Source organism: Gopherus evgoodei, chromosome 1 (genome assembly GCF_007399415.2).
Source record: "Gopherus evgoodei ecotype Sinaloan lineage chromosome 1, rGopEvg1_v1.p, whole genome shotgun sequence".
In the NCBI taxonomy this organism is placed as follows: domain Eukaryota; kingdom Metazoa; phylum Chordata; order Testudines; family Testudinidae; genus Gopherus; species Gopherus evgoodei.
Window position 1 is genome coordinate 328,663,687 of NC_044322.1, and position 26,151 is coordinate 328,689,837.

Consider the following 26,151-nt stretch of genomic DNA (forward strand, 5'->3'; position numbering starts at 1 on the left):
AAAAATTGGGGCTCAAGAGGACTTAGGAACAAGTGTAATAGATGAAATTACTTTTAATTCATTTTTTAAAAACGGATTAGATTTCAACTTGATGATGTCAATTCAGTAACAATGATTATAAAATCGGATTTCTGTCAGAAAAAGGGTTAGGCATTTGTGCATCACTATGTAATCCAATATTCTGGAACATTCAAAATGGTGTGAGATCTTGGTCCTATGCCATTTACCATTTTTTCATTGACTTGGAAGAAAACATAAAACAATCACTGATAAAGTTTGCAGGTGACACGAACATTGGGGGTGGGGGATGATAGATAATGAAGAGAACAAGTCACGTAGAGTGAGCAATCTGGATCTAGGCACAAGCAACCAATATGCATTTTTTGGCTAAATTTGAATGTATGCATCTAGGAACAAATAATGAAAGCTATACTTACTGGTTGAGAGACTCTGTCCTGGGAAGCAGTGAGACAAAGATTTAGGACGGTGGATGATCAGCTGAGCATGAACTCCCAGTGCAATACTGTGACCAAAAGTCTAATGCAATGCTTAGACACATAAAGAGAAGAATCTCAAGGAGAAGGAGAGCTTTATGTCTGTATTTGGCATTATGCAGCTGCCACTAAAATACTATGTCCAATTCTGGTGTCCACAACTCAGAAAGGTAAATTGGAGAGGGTTCAAAGAAGAGCCACATAAATGATTAAAAGATTAGGAAACATGCCTTATAGTGATACACTTAAGGACCTCAATCTGTTTATCTTAACAAAGAAGCAGTTGAGGGGTGACTTGATCACAGTCTATAAGTACTTATATGGGGAACAAATATTTGATAACGGACTCTTCAACGTAGAAGACAAAAGTAAAACACAATACAACAGCTGGAAATTGAAGCTAGATACATTCAGACTGGAAAGAGGCATAATTTTTTAACTGTGAGGTTAATTACCATTGGAATGGTTTGCCAAAGGTTGTGTAGGCGTCTCCATCACTGGCAATTTTGACATCAAGATTGGAAGTTTTTCTAAAAGCTATGTTCTATTATTTTGGGGAAGTTCTAAAGCCTGTGTTATACAAGAGGTCAGACTAGATGATCACAATGGTCCCTTCTAACCTTGGAATCTATGAATCCACGAAAACACGAGTGCAAAATTTTCAGAATTTACTACACGTAATATCTATTTTAAATGGACATTGTCAACTTGAAAATCTAGTTAACTTCAGAACTGATGTGTGTAGCACGTATGTTTTACTATTCATTAACCACAGGTTGAACTTCAATTTTCTTCATGTGGGAGTATAACTAGTTGATTTGGAAGTGTGTGGAATCATCATAATAAATTGATCCAGAAGATGTTGGGGTAAATTTACAAGTGCTATGCAAAATGGCTTTATGGGTTCAAATCCCTGTGAAGCAGTTTTAGTATATCTTTAGGTATATTTGGCGATATACTGCAAGTATACTAAATACTTGAGAACACTTATAAGGGCGAAATTTCAGGTTAAAAATAATTAGAACTATGCTAAGATGTCAGATTGTATCTGATTCATTTACTTTGTATGTCCTCTGATTAAGGTTATTGTCTAATTTGAGCTTCTTGCCCCAGGTTTCAAATGATTGAAATAATATATCTCCATTCCTTATTCACGTCACAACCATAGTTTCTTCAGTCCAAGTTTACAAAGGGTTGAGTTGTTCCAAGCTGCCAGATATCAGACATTTCTTGTTTGCTTGCTACGTCATCATATAATGAAGAATCAGCTGTGGCTGGGCTGGTGACAAAACTACATGGAAATTATGTTCATGCTGAAAAGCAAGCCCTTGCAAATGTCTGACAGACCACCAAATTACCAGTGTCCATAAATAGCAATATTTCTATTAACAAAACACTAGGATAGAGGGATTATAACCATAAGTATAATTTCATATTCAAGCCAAATGTAGGTCGCACCTGCACTGTGGAGAAAAATGTATCTTACAGCTGTCCTGTAGTGTAATTTCAGGAATGTAAAGAAGTGTGTGTATTCTCTAAAGGTAACTGTCTAATGAGGGGAAAAATAACAGAGATGATAAAGATAGCACTTATGATGTTGAAGAATTAGTCAGAAATAAATAGGGCAGATACGTGCAGTGTCATAGTTCTGATATCAGGAGTGTCTGAGAACATTTACAGGAAGGGAATTCTTCTTTTCTTCTGTCATCTCTTCCCTCCACTGACCATTTATTCTGAAACAAAATATATGTAGTCATGCAAAATCCAAGCTATGAGGTATTTAAAATGATTATTTATTTGTTTACAAACAGTTTTATGATAGCCTCAAAATGCCTCGTAGAACTGAAAAAAACTAATGTGAAAGGATCACTTCACTCTGCACAGCATTTTGCTTTTCCTACAACTTCTTGGGAGACTTCTGGAGACTTAATACGGGTGTTATTGCTTCTGGTTGCCATTTATATTCATAGAATCATAGAAATGTAAGACTGCAAGGGTCTTTGAGATGTCGTCAAATTCAGTCCCCTGCTCTCTGACAGGACCAGTAAACCTGGTCCATCCTTGATGGGTGTTTGTCAAACTTGTTTTTAAAACCTTCCAAAGACGGGGACTCCACGACCTTCCTTGAAAGCCTATTCCAGAGCTTAACTACCCTGATAGAAAGTTTTTCCTAACATCTAACCTAAATCTCCCTTTACTTCTTGTTCTACCTTCAGTGGACATGGAGAACAATTGATCACCATCCTCTTTATAACATCCCTGAACATATTGGGAGACTGTTATCAGGTTGCCCCTCAGTCTTCTTTTCTCAAGACTAAATATGTCCAGTTTTTTTCAACATTTCCTCATAGCTGAGGTTTTCTAAACCTTTCGTCATTTTTGTTGCTCTCCTCTGGGCTCTTTCCAATTTGGCCACATCTTTCCTAAATTGTGGTGCCCAGAAATGGGCACATTGCTCCAGCAGGGGCCTCACCAGTGCTACATAGAGCAGGACAATTATCTTCTGTGTCTTACATACAACACTCCTGTTAATATACCTTGGAATCATATTAGCCTTTATTGCAGCTGCATCACATTGAGGACTCATATTGTTTGTGGTTCACTATAACCTCCAAATCCTTTTCAGCAGTACTACCACCTAGACAGACATTCCCCATTTTCTAGTTGTGCATTTGATTTTTCCTTTCTCAGTGACGTAATTTGCACTTGTCTTTATTGAATTTCTTCTTGTTGAATTCAGACTAATTCTCCAATTTGTCAAGATCATTTTGAATGTTTGCAACCCCTCCCAGCTTGGTATCATCTTCTGATTCTACATTATCCAAGTCATTAATGAAAATATTGACTAGTACCGGTCTGGCCAGGGCTGAAGTCACTGAGATCTTTTGTGACTTCTGTGACCTCCATGATAATACTATAGCCTTACTTATAACCCTATTATTCTCTAGTAGCCTACAAATTAATTATTTGATTCATTGTTTAATAATTTGCTCATATGAAAACAGTGCAGCCTGGTTACTCTGTGCTGGCATGACGGAATATGAACAATCACATGTCAGATGATGCTGACCAAGAAAAGATCTCTGGATTTTGCAGCAATTTTTTCTAACTGAAGAGCTGCAGCTAAAGCTGAATGCCATCTAGGATTCATATTGTTAAATACTAGGTAGCCCTGAAATTATGTGAAGTACAGTAAAAGTGCCTGATTTTCCACTCTTTTCCACTGGTTTTACATTAGTGTATCTCCATGGAATTCAGTGGAGTTCCAAGTGCATAAAATCAGAGTAAAGGAGTGGAGAATCAGGGCCATAGTGTTATGTATTGTAGTTGCATTTGATAGATAGTCCTCTTCTATTTGGGGTCAAATTCAGACCAAATGTAAATGGATACGATTTCACTGAAATCAACTGAGATGCACACATTTGCATCAGGTGTCAATTTGGCCTCTTGTAGATCCATAATGATGGGCTTTCCCTGCCAACAGCAGCTGCTGAAACTCCCACTTAAAAGGAGAACCCCACAGATTAGTGGGGACTGTGCTCAGGAGATAATAATGCCTCTGAGTATTAATATATCAGTGATTATCTGCATCACTGGTGGGAAGATGGTGTGCCCACATCTTTCTTCCTCTACCTGTCACCTCCCTCTGTAGGATCAGTGTTATGGATATGGTTCATTCACCTTCCATGTGAGCAAACAGACGTCCATGTGAGAAATCTATTCTTGGCCACATACTCCAAGGGCACATTTTAGTCCTTAGATTGTAAACTTTTTGAGGAGGGCACTTTGTCTTTTATTTATATGGACGGTGCCATGCACTCCTACAGTTCTGCAGAAATGATTAATATTACTAATCATTGCATTGTTATGTACAAACATAGCTAAAATGAAGTGGTGCTGCAGTATATGTGGCAAAGCCAATGTATTGCAATGGAGATTTCAGCAAATACAGCCCAGCAACTCATTCAAACAACCTCTAGGTGGGTATGTGTTAAAATTCCTTGCTTCAGAACACTACCCATGTAATAACAGATCTATACCAAAGCCTGATTAATCAGATATTCTTCACCTATGATTGCAAGACAACATCCTTTAGATGGAAAAGCATAGCAAATACATGAGGGGTGAAATCAATTCTGTCTGCACAAATCCTGAATAATCATGCTCTATGTGGCGGAGGCTAGGGGGGTTGGAGAGGTGGCAAAGAGCTGCTGAAGCCCAGCAAGTTGCATGGGATTTTGGGGCCACACGATCACCACTCTACCCCTCTTGGCTTTCCACAATAGTCTCACATAGGACTGGCATGGAGACCCATGCAGTGACGTGTAAGAGATGCACAACTCTGAGAAGGAAAATAAAGGAAGAAATATGTCTTGGATGTAGAAATGCACCACTATCTACATCATGAACAAACCAAATATGCCCCACACCTATCATTAATTGTGAGCTTCGTGGTCCGAAGGGCAAAGAAAATCCTATAGGTATGAAATGTTTGCCCATGAATAGGAAAGCAATGTGCCCCCTTGTGTAAAAATGACATTTAGCTGCTGCCCAGACAGTCCACCAGCCCCCATGGAATTAAATACTAAATCCAAGAGTGCCTCTGATCACAAAATAATACACTTAATGGTTGTGAGAAAGCCTAAAAGCACTGACAGTGCAGTCATGTTCAGTGACTACAACTGTGTACAACTCCTTTTCCTCTCCTGAGTTGGGCAATTTGTCACTGAACTGTTACTGGTGGATATTTCCTGCCAAAGCTGCGACACCACTCAAATGTACAACCAATGAAAATGTTTTGCTATTCAGGCCTTGGATCTTCTGTCTCACTCATATTCTTCTTATAGAAACATTGGAGTGAAATCCAGGCTCCATTGAAGTCGCCACAAAATTTCCCATTGACTTCAGTAGGCCCAAGATTTCACCTTTGGATTTTTTTGGCCATGTTTGTGATCTTCTTTAAAATGCCATACAGCCAGTTGGATTTATATATATATATGTATTTTTGACATTCACAGCTGGTATTTTTAACAGTTTCTGCCGTGATGCTCCTGCCTCTTTATCTTCTACTATACTGAAAAGCATGACGCTCTCAACAGCGATGAAGTGTGTAGAGGGAAGCCAATGCTCTCTTCACTTAAACGTTAAAGGGACCCTGAATCTTGATGGTAGGCCAGCAGATTTGTTACTAAACCATTTTCGAGCTGTTTTGCTGTTTGTTTATGATTCTTCAGCCAGATTTTGTTCCATATTGCAGTGTTCATGTCCAAGCTGAGTTGAATTTATTGTATCAGTAAGATTTTATGGAACAGCATATCTACTGCTTTACTAAAATCCAAAGGTGAAATCCTGGCCCTATGGAAGTCAATGGAAATTTTGCCATTGACTTCAGTGGAACAAGGATTGTACCCCAAGTATATTACAATTAATGCTTTCCCTTCTTCCACTAAAGCAGGGATCGGCAACCTTTGGCACACTGCCCATCAGGGAAATCTGCTGGCAGGCCGGGATGGTTTGTTTACCTGCAGCATCCACAGGTTCGGCTGATTGCAGCTCCCACTGGCTGTGGTTCGCTGCTCCAGGCCAATGGGGGCTGTGGAAAGCGGCGGCCAGTACATCCATTGGCCCACGCCTCTTTCCGCAGCCCCCATTGTCTTGCAGCTATAGTATTAGGGCCTAAAGTTGTAATTCTGTCTAAAAATAAGAGTAATCAAGCTTTTTGTAAGCCCTTGCTGTTCATGTGGACAATTCTCTGACCTTCTAGATGTTTCATTATTTTTTTCTCTCATGACTTGCTCCTTTATTTCCTCATGGATAAGGATGCATTCCAACCATAACTTTGGCCCAAGCCCTCTGAGCTTTGGAGTGGTGTGCATTTAGATCCAGATATGGACCCTGACCTGACAAAGACTTATTCACATGCTTAACTTTGCAAACTGTGATTATCCTGATTAAAGTTAAGTGTGTAAATTTAAGCACCTTTGTCATTTTCCAGAGTCAAGACCTTGGATTTGAATTCTGTGGCCTGGGTCTTTTTGTGCTAGGGAAGAGAGTTAAACTTATGTGATAGTAATTGCCAGGGTCACTCTTCTTTACTTTTTTGTAGTAAATTTACTTTCTCCAGTCCTCCAAGACAGTACTGCCCTATTTTTATGACTATTAAAATAATTGTCAATGAGGTATTAATTTACTAATTCTCTTAATATTCCTGGTGTATATTGTCAAGTCTGGCAGATTCATATTTTTTTTTTTTTAGTATTCCCTAATCTATTCTTTATCATTAGCTATTCTGATAAGTTTTTCCTCAGTTCCTAGCTGCTGAGAAGACTTTTCTTTATTTTTCTTAGTGAAGCAGCTATCAAAAAGGAATTCAGTATCATAGCTATTTTTGAGGTATCATTAATCTAATTCCCCTCCTCTTTTATTAATGCATTTATTTAGGTACCACTCCTGAAAAATCTTGTGATTAACTTAAAGTTAATGGGATTACTTTTGTGCTTAAGGTTAGGCATGTGCATAAGTGTTTGCAGGATCAGTGCTTTAATCCCTTGCAATCGTTATACCCCATGAAAATGAGGAGATATATATGTATGACATTATTTTGACATTCAGATAAATCTCTGTATCTTGCACATAGAAGGAAACCCTATGAATGCATTGCAAGTTTTGTAGTTTAGTTTTTGTTTTGTTAAGATGTTGAAGCATCAGCCTTTTAAAACATATTTAAAAATTAATTTCAGAAAATATTCGTGGTCTGGAAATCTGTTCTCTGTCAGTGGACATGCAGCAGTCTCAGTGTGTGAATGTGAGATTTTCTAGAAAAACGAGCAACAAGCTTGTTGGAAGGAAGGTACGCTCCCTCTTTTTGATTTGCTTAGCATAAAAATATTGTGAGCCTTTGGAGGAAAGAAATCAAGAATACATTTAATGCCTCTCTTTTCTTCACCCCACCACTGACATTGCCAAACTGTGTACATGTTGATTATACTTCTATTATGTTACCTTAAAAACTGCTGATTGGAGACTATGACTCAAATTGCATCACTTTTTTATAACATATAGTCTCCTTTCTTTACCACCTTTAATAATTGATTCATTTATCTTTTTGCAAGAGGTAGTGTGCTTTACAGAGTCTAGTTTTCAAACCAGCCTCAACATGAGCTTTCATTTTGTGCCGGTGCGTGCCATTTTGAACCTCAATTGCTTATGGAACACGCAGGGTCACCCAGAGGATTCAGGGGGCCTGGGGCAAAGCAATTTTGGGGGCCCCTGCCATAAAAAAAAATTACAGTTACTTCGGTTTGTCTTTAGCATAGCTTATGTACATACTCCACGAACTGAGCATTTGAGTTTGTTCCAAATCTGGGATGAGCCTATGTTGTGAAAACTGAAATGCTCAAAATAGCACATGCATGTGAATGGAGACAGGGTGCTAAAATTAAATTACCCCAGGGGTTCTCAAACCGGGAGTTGGGACCCCTCAGGGGGTCACGAGGTTATTACTGGGGGCCACGAGCTGTCGGCCTCCACCTCAAACCCTGCTTTGCCTCCAGCATTTATAATAGTGTTAAATATATAAAACAGTGTTTTTAATTTATAAGGGGGGGGGTCACACTCACAGGTTTGCTATGTGAAAGGGGTCACCAGTACAAAAGTTTGAGAACCACTGAATTAACCCCTCTGGAGCCTCAGGAAATATAGGGGTGGAGGGAGGGCTCTCCCCGGTAGGGTTGGGAAGGAGGTAAGTGGTGTTGCATATTGCTCTTCTCATGTGATCCCTCCCCCAGTGGCTAATTTTAAATGAAGCTACCCTCCCCTGACATGAATCTCCCTATGGCACTGAAATGAAATATAGACTATAATTTGGCATTTGAGAAGTGAAAGTGATATTAGCCCTAATGGAAAAGCTAACAGCTTGTCTCTTCTGCAAGCCTCAAACTGCTGAATGAGCTTTAGGGTAGGGCAGGCTGTGCCTCCCAAACAGCCTGTCCCTGACCCCGATCTAACCCCACCCACTTCCTGCCCAACTGCCCACCCCCCTCAGAATCCCTGACTCATCCTGCTCCTTGCCCCCTCACCATCCCCCAGAGACCTCCCACCACCACCCCAAAACCCCACCCCTGCTCCTTGTCCCCTGACTGCCCCTACCCCTATCCACCCCCCTGTTGAGTCCTGACAGACCCCTGGAATGCCCACAATCCAACCCCTCCATTCTCTGTCCCCTGAGTGTCCCCCCAACCTCTGCCTCCTCCCTGTGCCCTGACTGTCCCTGGGACTCCCTGCCCCTGAGCGAACCCCCCCAGCCTTGGCCCCTTACCCCTGGCTCCCCTGTCACCCGGAGCCTCAGTGCATCCAGGAGCTTCGCTTGACAGAGGCAGCGTGTCTCCGGCGGGGCCTGAGCCCCTCCCTGCTCAGAGTCACGTGGTCAGGGGGAGGGGCTGCGAGCTCCACGCTGAGTTCAGCTCCCTCCGCTCAGCCTGGAGCTCGCAGCCCCGCCCCCTCAGCACGTGGCTTTGAGTGGGGCGGGGCTCAGGGCCCCACCAGAGCAACGCTGTAGCTGTCCAAGGCTACGTCCAGACTACCCACTGTATCGGCGGGTTAAAATCGATTGCTCGGGGATCGATATATCGCATCTCATCTAGATGCGATATATCGATCCCTGAGTGCGCTTATATCGATTCTGGAACTCCATCAACCCCAACGGAGTTGCGGAATCGACAGGGAGAGCCGCGAACATCGATCCCGCGTGGTGAGGACGGGTGAGTAATCCGATCTTAGATATTCGACTTCAGCTACATTATTCACATAGCTGAAGTTGCGTATCTAAGATCGATTTCCCCCCGTAGTGTGGACCAGCCCCAGGACGCTGCTGGATGGGCTGAGGCTCTGGGAGAGGGGAGAGGAGGGAGCCTCAGCCATGCTTGTGGGGGCCCTTGCGGAGCCTGGGGACTGGGGCAAATTGCCCTACCTGCCCCCTCCCCCCGGGCGGCCCTGGGAACACGTCACTTAGACATCTAAGTATGTGTATATTAGTTACTTACCTTAGATGATCAGGTGGTATTAATTTCAACTGCAAAATAAATTGCAGGTCAGACTGAATCCAGAATTAGTATATTTGAAAAATCTGACCTATTATGTGGAAAATAAGATGATTTTTTTTAATTTAATGACTGATAGCTTATAGCTTTTTATTAATATCACAAACATGTTATTTCTTGTGCTTGTGTATATGTTGTGAAAGGACCATATTGCCTCATGATAAGTGAAATGAGGTCTCTTTCATCAAAACAGTGTTTTGCCTCTCTCACTCTAATATTATCCTGTGATCAGACATGCCTTAGTGCAGCATTCAGTTGGCCATGAACTGCCTATAACATTGAAATTGAGGTAAATTTTTTGTGCACTTCCCAACAGCTTTTCTTGGCTTACATCCAGTAAATAGAACTGGAGACCTCAACTGATCCTTACTTCCCTCAATTCCATGCCAAAGACTGAAAATGAATAACTCCCGGATGAAATTAATGTAATTATTGTAATGTTTTACCTCTAATACACATGTAAGAGAGTCTGAAATCTGAAAAACAATTGATAACCTTTTAGAGACCTCTGATGGAAAGGTCAGATTTCACACTACAATTTGTTCTGCCAGCAATGACTTTACCAGATTTATGTCTCCAATATCAAAATCTAGTTCAGTTTGGATCAGAAATTATGGAACTCTTGGAAATCCCTTCTGAAAATAATGTCTGTGGGTTTTTTTTAACATTATTCTCAGTCATATGATCTCTAAGAACATATAGTGTTGTTGTAAACAGAAGCCGGTTTGAACAAACGTGACTCATTGCTTAGACCTGTGATATTGTGTATCTTATGTGTTCTGGAAGTTCTGAAAAAACTTGATTTTAAATGCATGTTTTAAACAGGTGCATGTGCAGTTTAATTGCTTTGAAATCAATGTAGCACAACACATCTATGTGACCATGAAAACAATACCAAATTACTGTGAAGTCAAGTTGAGTCAGGAGTACTATGTTGAAGGTAGGAAATGATCTTTAAAGTGATGTTTCAGAAAAATAACAATGACTAAGGCCAGATCTTCTGCTGGCTAAGTCTTCCTAGTCTCATCTGAGTCAGTGTGCCTGGGATGATTTACACCAGCTGAGGATCCATTCAGCCATATATTTTAATGATTTTGTTAGGTGTACGCAAAATGGAGTCTCAAGGTTCACACACAAAAGTGTGTTTGCAAAACTGCAACCACCAATGTATCTGCAAGAACTGCAGTTGTGCTAGTTAAATTGTCTGTGCATGTGCAGTAGAGTTACCCTATTTTATGTTCAGTTCTGAGGGGGCTGTTACACAACTGCTCTGCACCTTGACCAGGGGCTCAGGTACCTTTTGAAAGTTTGGCTCAGAGAGTAATTTTTTATATTAGATGTAAACAGTTTATTAAAAAATATAGTCAAAGATTAGAATAAGCCCTTTTGGGAGCTTGTTCTTAGAAATTCAGAAGAAATGCACAGGGCTTTCTAGGGAAGCTTTTTGTTTTCAATTAACATTTTGATCTACTACTTCTTTCTGTATATTCAGGTATGATAGTAATAGTTCCAAACTATTTAAAGCACTGTGCATGCTACCTGTCTATAAAACTGGTCAGATGACATTTCATAGATTTTATTATATCCTGTTATGTGTTGCCATAAATTAGGGCTGTCAATTAATCACAGTTAACTCATGTGATTAACTCAAAAATTAATCACTATTAAAATACTAATCACGATTAAGCGCAGTTTTCATTGCACTCTTAAACAAAAGAATACCAATTGAAATTTATTAAATATTTTGGATGTTTTTCTACATTTTCAAATATATGGATTTAAATTACAACACAGAATACAAAGTGTACAGTGCTCACTTTATATTATTTTTATTACAAATATTTGCACTGTAAAAATGATAAACAAAAGAAATAGTATTTTTCAATTCAAGTAGAATTACCTCATACAAGTACCATAATGCAATCTCTTTATCGTGAACATGCAATTTAAAAATCTAGATTTTTTTTTATTACATAACTGCATTCAAAAACAAAACAATGTAAAACATTAGTGCCTACAAGTCCACTCAGTCCTACTTTTTATTCAGCCAATTGCTAAGACAAACAAGTTTGTTTACATTTGCGGAAGATAATGCTGCGGCTTCTTATTTACAATGTCACCTGAAAGTGAGGACAGGTGTTCACATGGCACTTTTGTATCCAGCATTGCAAGATATTTATGTGCCAGATATACTACACATTCATATGCCCTTTCATGCCTCAGCTACCATTCCAGAGGATGTGCTTCCATGCTAACGATGTGTGTTAAAAAAATAATGCGTTAATTAAATTTTGACTGAACACCTTGGGGGAGAATAGTATGTCTCCTGCTCTGTGTTTTACCAGCATTCTGCCATGTATTTCATATTATAGCAGTCTCGGATGATGACCCAGCACATGCTTTTTGTTTTAAGAACACTTTCACTGCAGATTTGACAAAATGTAAAGAAGTTACCTATGTGAGATCTCTAAAGATAGCTACAGTACTTGCATGAGGTGAATTGAAAAATACAATTTCTTTTGTTTTTTACAACACAAATATTTGTAATAAAAATAAATATAAACTGAGCATTGTACACTTTGTATTCTGTGTTGTAATTGAAATCAATATATTTGAAAATGTAGAAAACATCCAAAAATGTTTAAATAAACGGTATTCTATTATGGTTTATTAGTGCTATTAATCAGGCTATTAATCGCAATTAATTTTTTTAATCGCTTGACAGCTCTACCATGTATATAAAACCTTGAGATGTTTAGCAAACATTTCAGTTTCATGTTACATTACCTCACTTTTTATTGCATGAGAAATAATGTGAACATAAATGAAAAACAGGTTATTAGAAAACCCTATTTGATACCACATTACATGGAAGAAGGAACAAAAATATACATGGAAAATTGCTCCTGGCATTGTATGGGAAAAAGAAAACAAAACACTTCTCCAGTATTGATTTAGCCAAAAATGCTATGTCTAGGAAGCAACCTTGGAGATGTATAGAGCTAGCTAAGTGCATGTTTAAATCAATCCTTAAGACTCCAATTTCTGACCGCATATTATCTGCCAGGGTCTAAACTGATCTTTATGTCAGGTAAACTACCTAGGAAATAAATAATGTATTTCTTATAACAATAGACCTAAGAGGAAATCAGCATGAGAAATGTTCACAAACATTTACATCAGATAAATTATGTTGGGAATCTGTTGGTGTTTCTTTCAAGGGAGGAATGACTTACATTAATTGCAGGTAACAATGGATAAAATATGTGGTGTAATAGCCCAGATGGCAAATTTGTTTAAGGTTCTCACGAACATTTGTAGTGAGAAAAGGCCAACACTGGCGAGATTACTTCACACTAGTATTAATGAAGTTATCAATGGGTGAGAAGGAAGGAAGCACTTTCTGTGTGCCATTGTCTTCTATGGCTTTGTACTGGACAAACACATTCTGCCTTCAAAAACAAACAAATCAACAAACAGAACAATGGGATGAGCCTCAAGTGCATTAGAGCAATTTCCTTTTAGGAGGTGCTCAGAACTATGGTGATGAAAGCCATAAAATACCCAGATAGAGAGGCTTCTTGTAGGTATATAGTTTTCTCAGCACTGCTGAAAACTCTTGTTCTATATTTTGCAGATTGCAGGAACAATGATGTGGGAAAACATATTCCAGTCTGTTTTGGTGAGCTGAGCATCACTGGACATGCATCACATTGTCATTGTGCTTGTACAGTTGCATACAGTCAAGCAATGCAAGATGGATAAATATTTTACTGCTGCCAAGTATTCTGATGGACCATTCCCTGTTATATTATATTTCTATAATTGTATATCTATAATATCTTCTGCATTTCCAATCGTTATCAACAAAAATTATAGAACTGGTAGAGCATGGGGTATTCTGCCAAATGTGAGGGTTTGGGTATATTGACTTGGAAACAGTAGATAGATAAAAAAGTGGGGTTAACACTTTGTTTAATATTAAATCTTACACACTCTGTCATTCCCTCACACACAGGTTTGGCCTCTAGGTATACACTCTGAGACCTCTGCCGTAGCCTTTAATTAGCATGGGAGTATTCCTACTGACATCAGTAACATTTATAGTGACTATTGCTGGAGTACGCCAATTTAAAAAAAATCATGCTGAATATTTTTCTACCTATTATTGTTACAGGTAACACTTAGGATGGTTATAACTGGAAGAGAGTAGGCAAAACCCCAGCATTTTCTGTGATTTTTGTTTGAACATTTGACAGAACTTTGTATACAGCTAGGTTCACAATTTCATCTATATTGTTAATCAGTCAATTTTTCCTGTTATTGATGTGGATCGTTCACACAGCAACATGGGAAAGAAACACATTTTTAAAATGAGCACCCACAACTCCCTGTAAAATCTTATGGTAGATCCACATGACGAGGGATCTCTTGCATGTTTATCTATTACAATTTGTATATTAAATTGTTCTATACTTTCAGTGCGGTTAATGCATGTTTATAAAATAATTATTTCCCATATGGCATAACCCTGTGTCAAGTGTTATATGATCATGTAAACAAAGAACTTACCTTATGATGCCATTACCAACAAAAAGAGGGGTAAAAGTTTAGCATATGCTTGCTCCTTAAAGGGCAATGAAAAGCTAGTCATGTGTGCACAGTGAATAAAGTTGAATGAAAATCACATGTGCCAACAATGCCCATTTGCTTCAAAGCGTGTCTTTCTAGAGAGAGAGCTTAAAGGGGCAGTGTCATGGCTGATAGGCTTAAAAAACAACCCTGTTGAGGGTAGACCTGTTTTTAAATTTGTATCCTTTGAAGTGTGTCTATTCATTTCCACCTCCATAGCCCTCAACCACTCACCACCAAAAACTGCATGTCTCTGAGGGGAGCATAAAACTATGGTCAGCTTTTTGTAGAATATGTAGTGGACAGTGTAGAGTTTATCAATGCCATTTTTCAAATGAATGAATGGACACAAATGATTGGAAGACCAAAGCTACAACTTTATGCTGAGCAATGTAACACAATGAATAATGAAAAGCAACAAGCAGATGTCCTTGTTAAATTCCAATATAACTGATTCCTGACGTAACCAGCAAAGTCCCTATGCCCTGACTATAGCTAAGTGAAATTTGGAAAGTCTGTCCATCCAGAAAGCCTGACATTTCAATATTTGTTTTTGTCTTTGTGACAAAAAGTAGAAATTTTGAAATTTTTTGTAGAAGAGAAATTCTGAAAAATTGTGATCTGTATCAAATTGTGAAAGTATCAAAACTGTTTCATTTTGATATTTTTGATCAAAAGAAAACATTTTTGACATTCCCCAAGTTGAAATGTTTTGTTTTAGTTTATTGAACTGAAGAAGCACTTAGTGGCTCGTTGCCTTATGGCAATTGTTGTTTGGGAGCCTGATACCCCATTCTTTCTTATAGGCTAGGCTCCCTGGCCATCCCTCCCATGATGCACCTAGAGTCATGTGACTTCTCTGGTGTACCAGACAGCTCAGTCAGAGGGAAATCTGCATTGTATTATGGGAGATGAAATCCTTTGGGGAGCCCAGCTCATAAGCGAGATGGTGATCAGAAATATAAGTCTCATAAGGCAATGTGCTGATAGGGAAATGTAGTTCAATGTTTTGTTGAACTGATTTGAAACTAAATGTTTCAGATCAGTTCAACAAAACAAAATATTCTAAACCAACCCAAATCAAAATATTTCATTTATATTTTCCTGACAATTTTTTTTAATTAACATTTTCTCATGGGAAAATTTGGATTTGGGAGAACTGTATTTTTCTGTTGCCTAATTTTTCTGATGGAAAATTCCCAACCTGCTCTAGTGCCAGCTACAGGCTGCAAAGGTTCTACAGAGGACTCTAATCCCTATTTCAGTTGGTTGTTTGGTTCCTTAGATGATAGTGCAGTCTGTAACACATTCTAGTGCCAGAACTGAGCCATTGTGCAAAATCATCATCCCGCAAGCCATGTAGCAGACTGATGCTGCTACAACAAATATTTATTTTATCAATGGCCTGTGCAGCTTTGACAAAGACCACAAGGAGTACACATAGGAGTCATTCAAAGAAATATTTAGACTGAATATCAGGAAAAAGTTAATTGTGATGCCACTCTGCTCACTATGCACCCACTCATATGCTAATATTCACAAATATATATTAAAAAAAAACCAGACTTCTGTGCATCTTGGACCATAGTTGCAAGGGCAGGGAAGATTCCTAGTTAGACTACCATAGAGGACCCCACCGCTAGACTGAAATTAACCTTCCCAACAGCCAGCTCTCCTGTCCTGTGGAGGTTTGGCAATAAAAGCTTTTGTTCTGAGAGTCAAAAATGTTTTTGGCCTAAGAGAAAGCTGCATATCTTTTTAAAAATTGATATTTTCTAGCCACATAATCAGTTTTGGGAGAAACAGGCAGGGGGAACAACACATGACTAGATTATTCAAGTTCTAGAATGTACAGACTCTTGGCCCGATAATTGTTAATATCAGTTAAAAAATTTAAACTGGATGGCTCTGAACTTCAATCTCATGAAAATCATTAAATAGCATAAAAGAAGAGGATATTTATGTGGACCTAAATATACATTGAATGAATATGTATCAATATGAGGGGGAATACTCATAAAAAAATCAGTGTTGATTGACAACGTAGCTAGGAACTGATGAATAATAACTTAATGTGTTTATTTTTTTCTTATCTCAGCTGGGAAGTTGGATTATAATGTGGACAGGGCGAGGAAAACCATATCTGTGAATGTATCAGACTTTCTTCAAGACCAAGACTATTATGTTCGTTTATGTCACAAATGGTTTATCTGTGAAGATGTGGGGTCATTTGCTTTGGTGAGTAAGAATTTATTACAGGCTGGGACTATTTTCTTGTTCAATTTAGTGGGACTACACACATGAGTAATGTTGCTCATATGTATGTATTTGTACGATCTGGCCTAATATTTTATGTGTAGTTTCACTGAAAGCCAGCTACTGGATAGAATTACTGGACTCACCATCTTCTTTTTAATTTCAGATAAAAGGGAAGAAGTCTTTGAAGTCAACTTCCTTGCAATATTCCCAGTTACTGCCTTGTCTCTGCATTGAGGTAAAATATTTTGATAACTTTCAGCATCTATTTGAGCCTTAAATAAAGGAGATCACCAAAAGTGCATTATTCCTGGCAATCTCTTTATAACAAATTCTGTAGTATAAATGGCCAGATTCTGAGCCATGCTTAGCAAATCAGTGAGAGTTGCGGTGCTTAGCAACCATGGCTATTGGAGTCTATGTCCCTGATCCTGCAGACACTTATATTTATAGATTTCAAGGCCAGAAAGGACTACTGAGATCATCTCATCTGACCTCCTGTATAACACAGGCCATAGAACTTTCCCCAAATAACTCCTATAGCAGATATTTTAGAAGAAACATCTGATCTTCATTTAATCATGGCAAGTGCTGAAGAATCCGTCACTACCCTTGGTAAACTGGCCATTGGTTAATTATCCTAATGTTAAAAATGTATGCCTTATTCCCACTCTGCAGTTGTATAGTTTCAGCTTGCACACATGCTTAAATAATGAAGCCAGTGGGACTACTCACATGCATATGTGTTTGCAGGATCAGGATATAAGTGTTCAATTGGTTACCAGTAAAAAGTTCTAGGGTCTATCCTAAACTCATTGAAGTCAATGGCCAAAGACCCATTGACTTTAACGTGAGTAGGTTTGGGGCCCAAAATTTATAAATCAACAGTGTTATATATTAGAAATGATATTGTGTCATTTCCAGAATTTAAAAGAGTTTGCTACTAATAAAACTTAAATTGGAATATCAAGTAAATTAAATGAAAATCAAACAGAGACATTCGATTATGGAAAATATGAAAGAAAACCAGAATAATCCAACAACTGTTGTGACATATCTCTGTGGCTGGGTTGTTTGGATGTGATCTGACTTCGAATATGTGGGTTGAGCTGCCTCAACAATAGCAGATTTGAGAATATAATAGACTAGCTAATGGCAATTCTTTGGGTTGCAGGGTTGGTCGGCAATCCCAGATGCAAGGAGGACACAACTTTGCCCTTTTAAAAATGGCAAGTAGATTGTAATTACTGCATGGCTGAGTATTTAATAGTCAGTTCCTGACATGTACCATCTCCTTAAATGTGCTTGTATCTCAAACGACGCTGTGTGGATTGCTGCATTTTAGGAAGTGACAGTTTTGATTTGTAACACAGAAAATAATTCTTAAAATGAGATATTACTATGTATATTCTTCATTAGATTTTTTCTAGTAGGCCAAATTCTACTCTCAGTTTACACCAACATAAATGCTAGGTAGCTGTATTGATATCAAATGGTGTAAATGGGAGCAGAATTTGGCCCTATTTGTATAATTTTTGTTTCTTAATTCAAGCACGAGGAGACCAGAATAAAACAACAGCTTGAAGCTCAGCTTTGGGAAGGGTTCATGAAGAAAGTGGACTTTAAGGAAGTACACCTCTACCCCAATATAATGCTGTCCTCGGGAGCCAAAAAATCTTACCGTGTTGTAGGTGAAACCGTGTTATATCAAACTTGCTTTGATCTGCTGGATTGTGCATCCCCACCCCTTGGAGCACTGCTTTACTGTGTTATATTTGAATCCGTGATGTATTGGGTCACATTGTACTGGGGTAGAGGAGTATTTGAAGGCAATGGTCTGGCAGATAAGAATGAGGAGGCTGTTGCAAATGTAAAGGGTGGATAAAGGAAGGGGAAGAACTGAGTGTGGGAGTGGTTAATAGGGAGGATCAGAGGAAACCTGAGTGGGAGTAGGAGATGACATGAAGGAAAACGTGTAGAGGTTTAAAGGTCAGAGTATGGTGCATAAATAAATAGGAAGTTGATAATAAATGTAAGATTATTTGCAGACTATAAGCCTGATTGCAAACCTCTTCCTTGAGTGAGCAGTTACTCACACAGGTAGTTCCACTGAAGTCACAATCTGGCTTGGGGGAGCGGTAACAACTGAAAATGAAATAGGTTTTCAGTGTTTTGTATGGTGAAGGGTTGTTGTCCTGCAGGAAAGTTCCCATACTTCAACATATGCTTTTATCTCAAACCAGAACAAAAAGTCAGAAGACCAAAACTCTTGGCAGGACAAATAGTTCTGAAAGATACTGATTAGGAAATATCAAAATATTTTGCTGTGAGTCGATTCAGCATTAAACTGTGTACACCTCAGCCACTGCTGCACCTCATGGGAAGTTGTAGTTCGGGTACCTCATGCCCCCATTCTCCCCTATAGGCTGGGCTTCTCACCAAATTACATCTCCCATGATGCTGGATAATACTTGTGTTCACCTTTTTGTGAACATTCAAATGACCTAGTTTTACTGGTGCACCTACCAGCAGAAATGTAATTTCCTCTTATTATTAGGTATTAGACAAGTCCGAATTTCCAAATTGCTTGCATGAGTATTTGCAGAGTTACAATTTTAAATTTCCATGCTGGAAATTCTTCCACATTCATCCAATCAGAGAACAAAACTAATCACAATTAATTAAAACAGCTCCAGTTTTCAACAGTGAGTATTCAGTACACTGTTTGCAAACCATAAAGTACAACCCTGCCCCCCCAAAACAAAAACATAAGTTGAATAAATCTGTGAAATTGCAGTCTGCTTGTGATGTTCAGGGAAGAGAAAAAGAAGCTAATTATGCAGATTGGTTTCCTTGTGGGAATTATTCACTTAGTTCTCATAATTATTCAGAACCCCAGAACTCCACCTCCTAGTTTGAGTTTATTTGCTCTCTCTCTATCGTGAGTCTAATTTGCTAGTACCATGCCCCCTTGCATAATCATTTACAGTTACAAAGTCAGTGAAAAATGCTACCATTCTGATTGAGCCAAGTTTGCATGGATGGAAATGATTACCCAAGAAGCTGGGGAATAGAGAATCTGGCCTTTAGGTTTTATTTTAAGTGCTGATGCATGAATCTTTGGTTTCAGTATCATTTAGATTCATTTAATTAATCTCAAATAATGTTTCTATTGTTTGTGCATAGATACAAAGGCACTGTGGGATAGCATTGTATATAATCCAGCCACCCAAACACTAGCCTGGGAACCAGCCTGTCCTGTGCACGTCACTGTTAACCTGTGCAGGTTAACAAAGATGAATGACCAATGTGTAGATCTACAAAACTCATCAACTACAGCTCCAGAGAAAGTAAGCTTTATACAGTATCTTTAGGACTGTAAGACTAAGGGTGATATCCTAAATCCAATGCATAACATAAGGAGCTAGGATATGGAATAAGGTCAGTTGCAAATACTTGTTTTTGTTCTATCCTGTCTACACAGGTTCTTATACAGCACTCAGTTTGTTATTGTATAATAACAGAATGAGTTATTCAGAGAACTGAATACATGCTGTCAATAAAATGGTTCATGGTAGAAATTCTTGTGAACCTAGAATTTTTTGCTAGAAGAACAAATTTTTTGTTTCCTAAAATAACTGTGGCTTGATTTTCATGTGTAGTAAAGCCCCTTTACACCACACTGGCAGTGTAATGCCACCTTAGCATTAGCACAATTACATTTGTACCTATTTTAAGGTCCCGTTCCACTCCCAGACTGGTGTAAAGAACCTTAGTGTAAATAAGAATCAGGCTCATTGCTTTTTGTAGGTATTGAAATTGTGGGTGGCTTCATCCTTTCTAAAAAGTTATTTTCAGAACTAAGAGAGAATTTATAACTCAGTAGATGTTGCCAACTCTTATGCTTTAATCATGAATTTTGTGATCCTGAGTGCTTTTCCTAAAGCCTCAGATTCTGGAGTCATATGGTAAGATGAGAATCTCAGCTTTCTTTTTTTTCTTTTTTTTTCTTTTGTAAGTAAGGTTCTATCTCTGATGGTTGTGGAGAAAAGCTTGAAAATGTGACACCTAAAGGCTGTAACACCATAAGGCAAATAAAAAAGAACCACAAATTCGTAATTTTTTAAAGTCTCATAATTGTTGAGCCAATCGTATGATTATTTGGGGACCAATTCATGATTTTTGAATATTTTGGGATTGGCAATACTGAAACTGGAAAGATTTGAACTCCTGGCTAGGTGGTTAGTCATTATTCAGCCTTTACAGTTGTCTTTATGTCTAGCTTTTAATAAAACCCTGATCCACAAACACATGTATGCTTAATGTCACACATGTCAGTGGTCCCAGTGGGACTTCTTGTGTGCTTACAGCTAAGTACATGCATAAGTCTTTGCAGAATCAAGGCCTAAGTTTGCTATGCTTGGCAATTGTAAAATTACCCAGCATTCAAATGGACAATGGATTTGCCACCAGAAGATAAATATTAAAATAAAAATGCCCTTGTGAATTTTGTATTTTCATTTAACTCTTTCCCCATTGTTGCTATTGGGCTAATTTTAATGTTCAAATGCAGGGTTCATTTCGCCCTTTTTTCCTTTCTCTTTTCTTTATAAAGGGATTGGAGCTGAGTTGTGGACATGGTCTGAGTATAGAAGTGCAGCCAATGACATTCTTCACATTGTCCTCAAACTGTCTACAGCATAGAAACCAAACTTAGGTCATGACACTGCAAGCTGTTACTTGGACACAAAGCCCTTACTACATGAGCATTTCCATTGGTTTCAACAAGATGACTCACATGAAAAAGCTTCCTTTTCTGGAAGGACGCTTAAGCACATGCTAAACTTTAAGCATGTGTTGAAGTCCTAATTGAAGTCAGTGGGACTTCTGCACATGCTTGAAGTTTAACAGATGATTATGTGCTTTCTTGAATGGAGATGGGATTAAACACAGGCTCCAATTCAGAAGAAGATTTAAACATGTGCGTAAGTGTTTTGCTGAACAGGGATGGCCTGCTGAATCAAGGCCTGAAACAACAAGAACTGTGTAATCGGTTTGTTATTGACTTAAAGAAAGCAAGTTATTACCACATCAATTAGGTTTAGATTTAATGGGTCATATTCTCCTGTTGTTTGCACAAATCTCCCATTGACATCATAGGAAGTCCTGTTTAATTATGAGGGTAGAGTATGACCCATAGTGTAAAACATACTATAAAAAAATTAACTACATTTCACTTCAGAATTAATTAATTGTTTGTAATGTGTTTTGAAAATGAGAAGTGCTAGCCACATGCTAGGTATTACCAGATCAAATCCTGGTACCTTTATTCCGTGAAAACTCCTATTGAAGGTAGTGATTCGTCCATTATAATTATTAAATTACTTTATGTGATTAACTGATTAACACATTTTAAAAAAAGAATAGATCTTCAGTTCCTTTTCTAATACAACAATTGTACAAGTGATTTGTTCTTTCTGTTGATACTGGTTTGTAAACCTGACTAATTCTGTGCATTCTCTTTTCAAGCAGGTAAAATATTCCCGCGTAGACACTCATCCAAGACTTTGCATGAAGGTAAATTGCTTTTTTTTTTGAGGATTCAGGGCTGGCTCCAGGCACCGGGATGGCAATTTTAGGTATTTGGCGGAGGGTCCCTCACTGCTGCTCGGAGTGAAGGACCTCCTGCTGAATTGCCGCAGATCGCTATCGCGATCTCGGCTTTTTTTTTTTTTTGGCTGCTTGGGGCAGCAAAACCCTCGGAGCCAGCCCTGGCCATTTACATCATCCCTCCTCATTTTGCAGGTATCAGCTACAAAAGAGACATCACTACTAATCTTTTGGAAGAATACTCTTTACCTTATAACCCATGAAAAGAAAATAGGATAAGAAATATTAGAATATTATAAATATTTAGAAATATTTAATATCTAATATTAGAAGTATTAGACTAGGAGGATGTTGTGTTATGGAAGTCAATAAAAATGTCAGAAATGAAAAATGGCTCATATGGGACCATATTGTGGCATCAATTTTTTTATTTTAATGGGCTTTAAAGCTGATGGCATAACATAGCTAATAGAGATGTGCTTTCACAATATGGCAAATTTGAGAATGAGAAGAAGTAGATAAAAAGCAATGTATATTGCCATTCATTTGCTCTGTTTTCCTTGTTGTTAAGGAGAAGGTCTTTAGTACCTATTCCAGCCACCAAAACTGAAATTAAAATTCAGGGCCTGATTCTCCATTGCCATGTGTAGTCATGGACACCTGGGCAAAGTGGGTGTGCAGCTCTGTGCTTCTGTTTGGGTAGTATTTTACACAGACTTTGCACAGATGTAAGTCGCTAGGCAAGGTGGAAGTCAGTGGAAAATCAGGTATACAGAATTCAAGACTCATCTCATTCATGCTGGTGCAAACTGGTGGTAACTCCGTGGGAATCAATGGAGATACGCTAATATCAAAGTAATGGAAATGAGGTCAGAATCAGGCCCTCAAAGCCAGTATTCCAAGCATTCAAATGCAGATGAGACAAATAGCTCTTGAGACACTCAAAATACCAAAACTTCAGACTCACTGTCTCTCCAACCCTCACAAGAATTTCATAGGTAGAGCTGAACGAAATTACATTAAATCGCATGACTATTTGCCTAGTATTCACCTGAGTCTACACCCTAGTATGGCTTTGTTGGATTCTATATCCGCACAGGAAAAGTTTCCAGACCTTATAGTGGACCTGGTCTGACTTCTGAGTTTGCAGTGAAATATAAAACGAGGTGCAATTGGATGTGTTTCCAGTATCATCATGAACATTTACCATATGCAGCTTTAATGATAGTCACATGATTATGCAGAAGGCTTGAAAATATAGTATCAAGACCATAAAACAGAATAATAAAACTATCAGCCAATAAAAGAAATATGACTCAAGATAAAAATAAAACAATATTCATTAAGGGGAAGAAATCAGGACAGTTACTGTTCCCTAAGAGATAGCAGTGGTTATTGCACAGCTTTAAACTGACAATGCAAAAAAGCAGAATAGAACATTTTATGCCCTCATGCTTCAAGCACTTAAGCATGTGCTTAACTTTATGCACTTGAGTAATGGTAAATTCTTTGAATACTTGTGCTATGCATCCCTGGAGCAAATCATGCTTCTGTTATTCAGGCAAAATAGCCAGTGAAGTAAGTATTTGGCTCATTATTATTATTTTTAAAATGCTTTTAAGCAACTGATTTTTTTGTCAGTGGGACTGCATAGGAATATAAAGTTAAACACTTGCATAAATGTTTGCAGAATTAGGGCCTTAGTGAGTATTAGAGCTTGGAGCATAACATGGGAGGTAAGCTGTGAATAATTCTTTTGCTGCTTTCTGGAATTCAGTGACTGGCTGTAGTGGATCTGTAGCCACAAGTTCAAACTGCAAAATTCTGTTCCTCTAACAGCTTTCTTTACTTTCAGTTTACAACCAAGCAAGGCTCTTGGGTTAGATGCCCATTTGCTCATGGAAATTTCCCAGGTAAATAACTTATTTTATTATATTAAAATGAGAAATTAATAATTATATTATATTAAATTAACCACTAGACTACAACCTCTCTCATCGAGTAAAGCTTGTTGGTCTTGTCATGTCCTATGAACTGCATCGATAATATTTAACAGTGCAGGTTTTCCATTTGTAAACTCCCACAGTAAATCAAGTATTTGTAAAGATAGATAATAACCTGTTAAAATCAAGATAGCTATTGATATAACAGTTGACGGTATTCAAGCTGATAAAAATGGTATCTACTGCCATAGTCTCTTATACGTCATTCATTATTTGAGTGATTACATTTAAAATAACAACTTTTCTCCCCAATTTCAGCTTGGAAAATGAGAATTGCTGGCGGGGCAGAACAGACACAAGTCTCCTTCACGTCACAAACCAAAGCACAATTTTCAGTGCTTGTGTGTAACAAAGCACAGCTGTCTTCATGTGACTCTGTTGGGATACGCCACTCAGTCTCAGCGGTTGGTATGCGTTACTTATCAGAAATTGCTATCAATAAGGCAGCTTCAGCATGTTTCATTTGAATTTATTGCCATCTATAGCTCTGGACAAAACCAGCAAAAGCCAGGCACACACACTTTTGAACAATATCCATAATTAAAGCATTTAGTCCTAGTTTTAATCTCACCCTGATGTAAGACAAGAGTAACCCCACTGAAATTACACACCAGTGGAAGTGACTTTTGAGTGCTGGACTTTGCAACTTGAATGTTCTTTAATGTAGTTTTTTGTTGTTGTACTATTTATAAATAAGTGCCCTTCATAGGTCCCATTCATTACCACTGATGCAGGGGTGTTCCAGAGCTATACCTCCCTGTGCCAGCTTGATTCGCTGTGCTGCAGGTGGTTCACACAAGATAGGGATGTACAGTGGATCCCACATCTGATCTCCCTTGAGGTTTCTGGTAGGGAGGGCAGCTTTATGCTCTGCTGGGCTTTTTCATAGGACACCTGAGGGAATAGACTGCCTTGTGGATGCAGTACCACTGTATAGCCTATCCTTGAACTCTCTGGACACTGTTGGCTATTTTTTGGGCTATTATTTGTTGGCCAGTCATATGTCCCCCCAGGAAGGGGAAGTTCTGCTGTTTTGCCCTGTCTGACACCAGTGCAAGCCCTATGTGAATTTGAACATATACCTAGCTAAAGATAATGGATACCATGGGACTTTTTGAGCCTTATTTTCTAGAAGAATTAGCAAGCACCGTGGGCCTGATTCTCACTTACTCTAAGACACCTTTACAACAGTGTAAAGGAAAGTTAAAATGGACATATATTATGCCCACACCCTAGCTAAGGCCCCTTTCTCTTCCAATTTGGTGTAAAGATGCCTTAGTGTCATTGAGAGTCATTCCCTGTGTGTTATACAAGTACAGTGAGAAAGAACTGTGGGAATGTCCTCAAGCCAACAATATTTGTATAGAGCTGATTGTAACTCAGAATTTCTGTTCTGTGTGAAATTCCGACATTTTTAAAAAAGGTTTTGTTCTGATTTGGAATGAAAATGAGACATTCTGAAATTTCTTGCAGGAAGGAAATTCTGAACAGTTTCAGTTAGAAACAACATTCAGTTGTTCTGAAACAAAACTGAGCAACTGGCTGCCCCTCACTCCCTGGCCTTCCCCTGACTCCTGGGGATTTCCTGGGCTGCCCCTCACTCCTGGAATGCAGATTCTAGAAGACATGAGAGCTCCAGCTTGAGCAGAGGGCTAGACCTGAGGGTATATCTACACTGCAGCTGGCTCTACCCTGCTAGAGCCAGGGTTCCCAGGACTTCCAGGGTCCCAACTCCACAGCAGCTCACCAGAAAACCAGGCAGGTGTTGGCAGAAGTTCATTGAAACCAGAATGTTTCTGCGAAACATTTTGGTTTTGAAGAATCGGCATTTTCCAATGGAAAAAACATTTTGTTGGAAAATTCCTGGCTACCTCTACTTGTTAACGTGTTACACTCAGTAATTGTGGCTGCAAGCCATTGCTTATGGTTATGGAAATAATAGCTTGTGGTTAATTCATCTGCAGACTAGGGGAAAATGCATGCGGTCTTGTGACAGGCACTCCATGTAGTTTGCTCATATTCCCACCAGACTAGAGCGCTCACTGAGTGTTTCTAAAC

At 38.6% G+C, this 26,151-nt stretch overlaps 1 protein-coding gene across 3 annotated transcripts in view; it reads left to right on the plus strand.

The window, feature by feature from the left end:
- Window positions 1-26,151, plus strand: part of IL17REL (interleukin 17 receptor E like) — a 71,449-nt gene that overhangs the window by 33,778 nt on the left and 11,520 nt on the right. The window contains exons 3-13 of one of the 3 annotated variants that reach the window (XM_030549228.1): window positions 5,513-5,662; window positions 7,235-7,344; window positions 10,418-10,532; window positions 13,230-13,274; window positions 16,323-16,462; window positions 16,647-16,718; window positions 17,655-17,709; window positions 19,667-19,830; window positions 22,010-22,057; window positions 23,946-24,003; window positions 24,352-24,497. In XM_030549228.1, coding sequence (XP_030405088.1) covers window positions 5,513-5,662; window positions 7,235-7,344; window positions 10,418-10,532; window positions 13,230-13,274; window positions 16,323-16,462; window positions 16,647-16,718; window positions 17,655-17,709; window positions 19,667-19,830; window positions 22,010-22,057; window positions 23,946-24,003; window positions 24,352-24,497 — 1,103 coding nt within the window. Of the gene's footprint in view, window positions 1-5,512; window positions 5,663-6,848; window positions 6,888-7,234; window positions 7,345-10,417; window positions 10,533-13,229; window positions 13,275-16,322; window positions 16,463-16,646; window positions 16,719-17,654; window positions 17,710-19,666; window positions 19,831-22,009; window positions 22,058-23,945; window positions 24,004-24,351; window positions 24,498-26,151 lie in introns of those variants that run through there. The other 2 variants (XM_030549230.1, XM_030549229.1) reach the window with 2 other exon arrangements.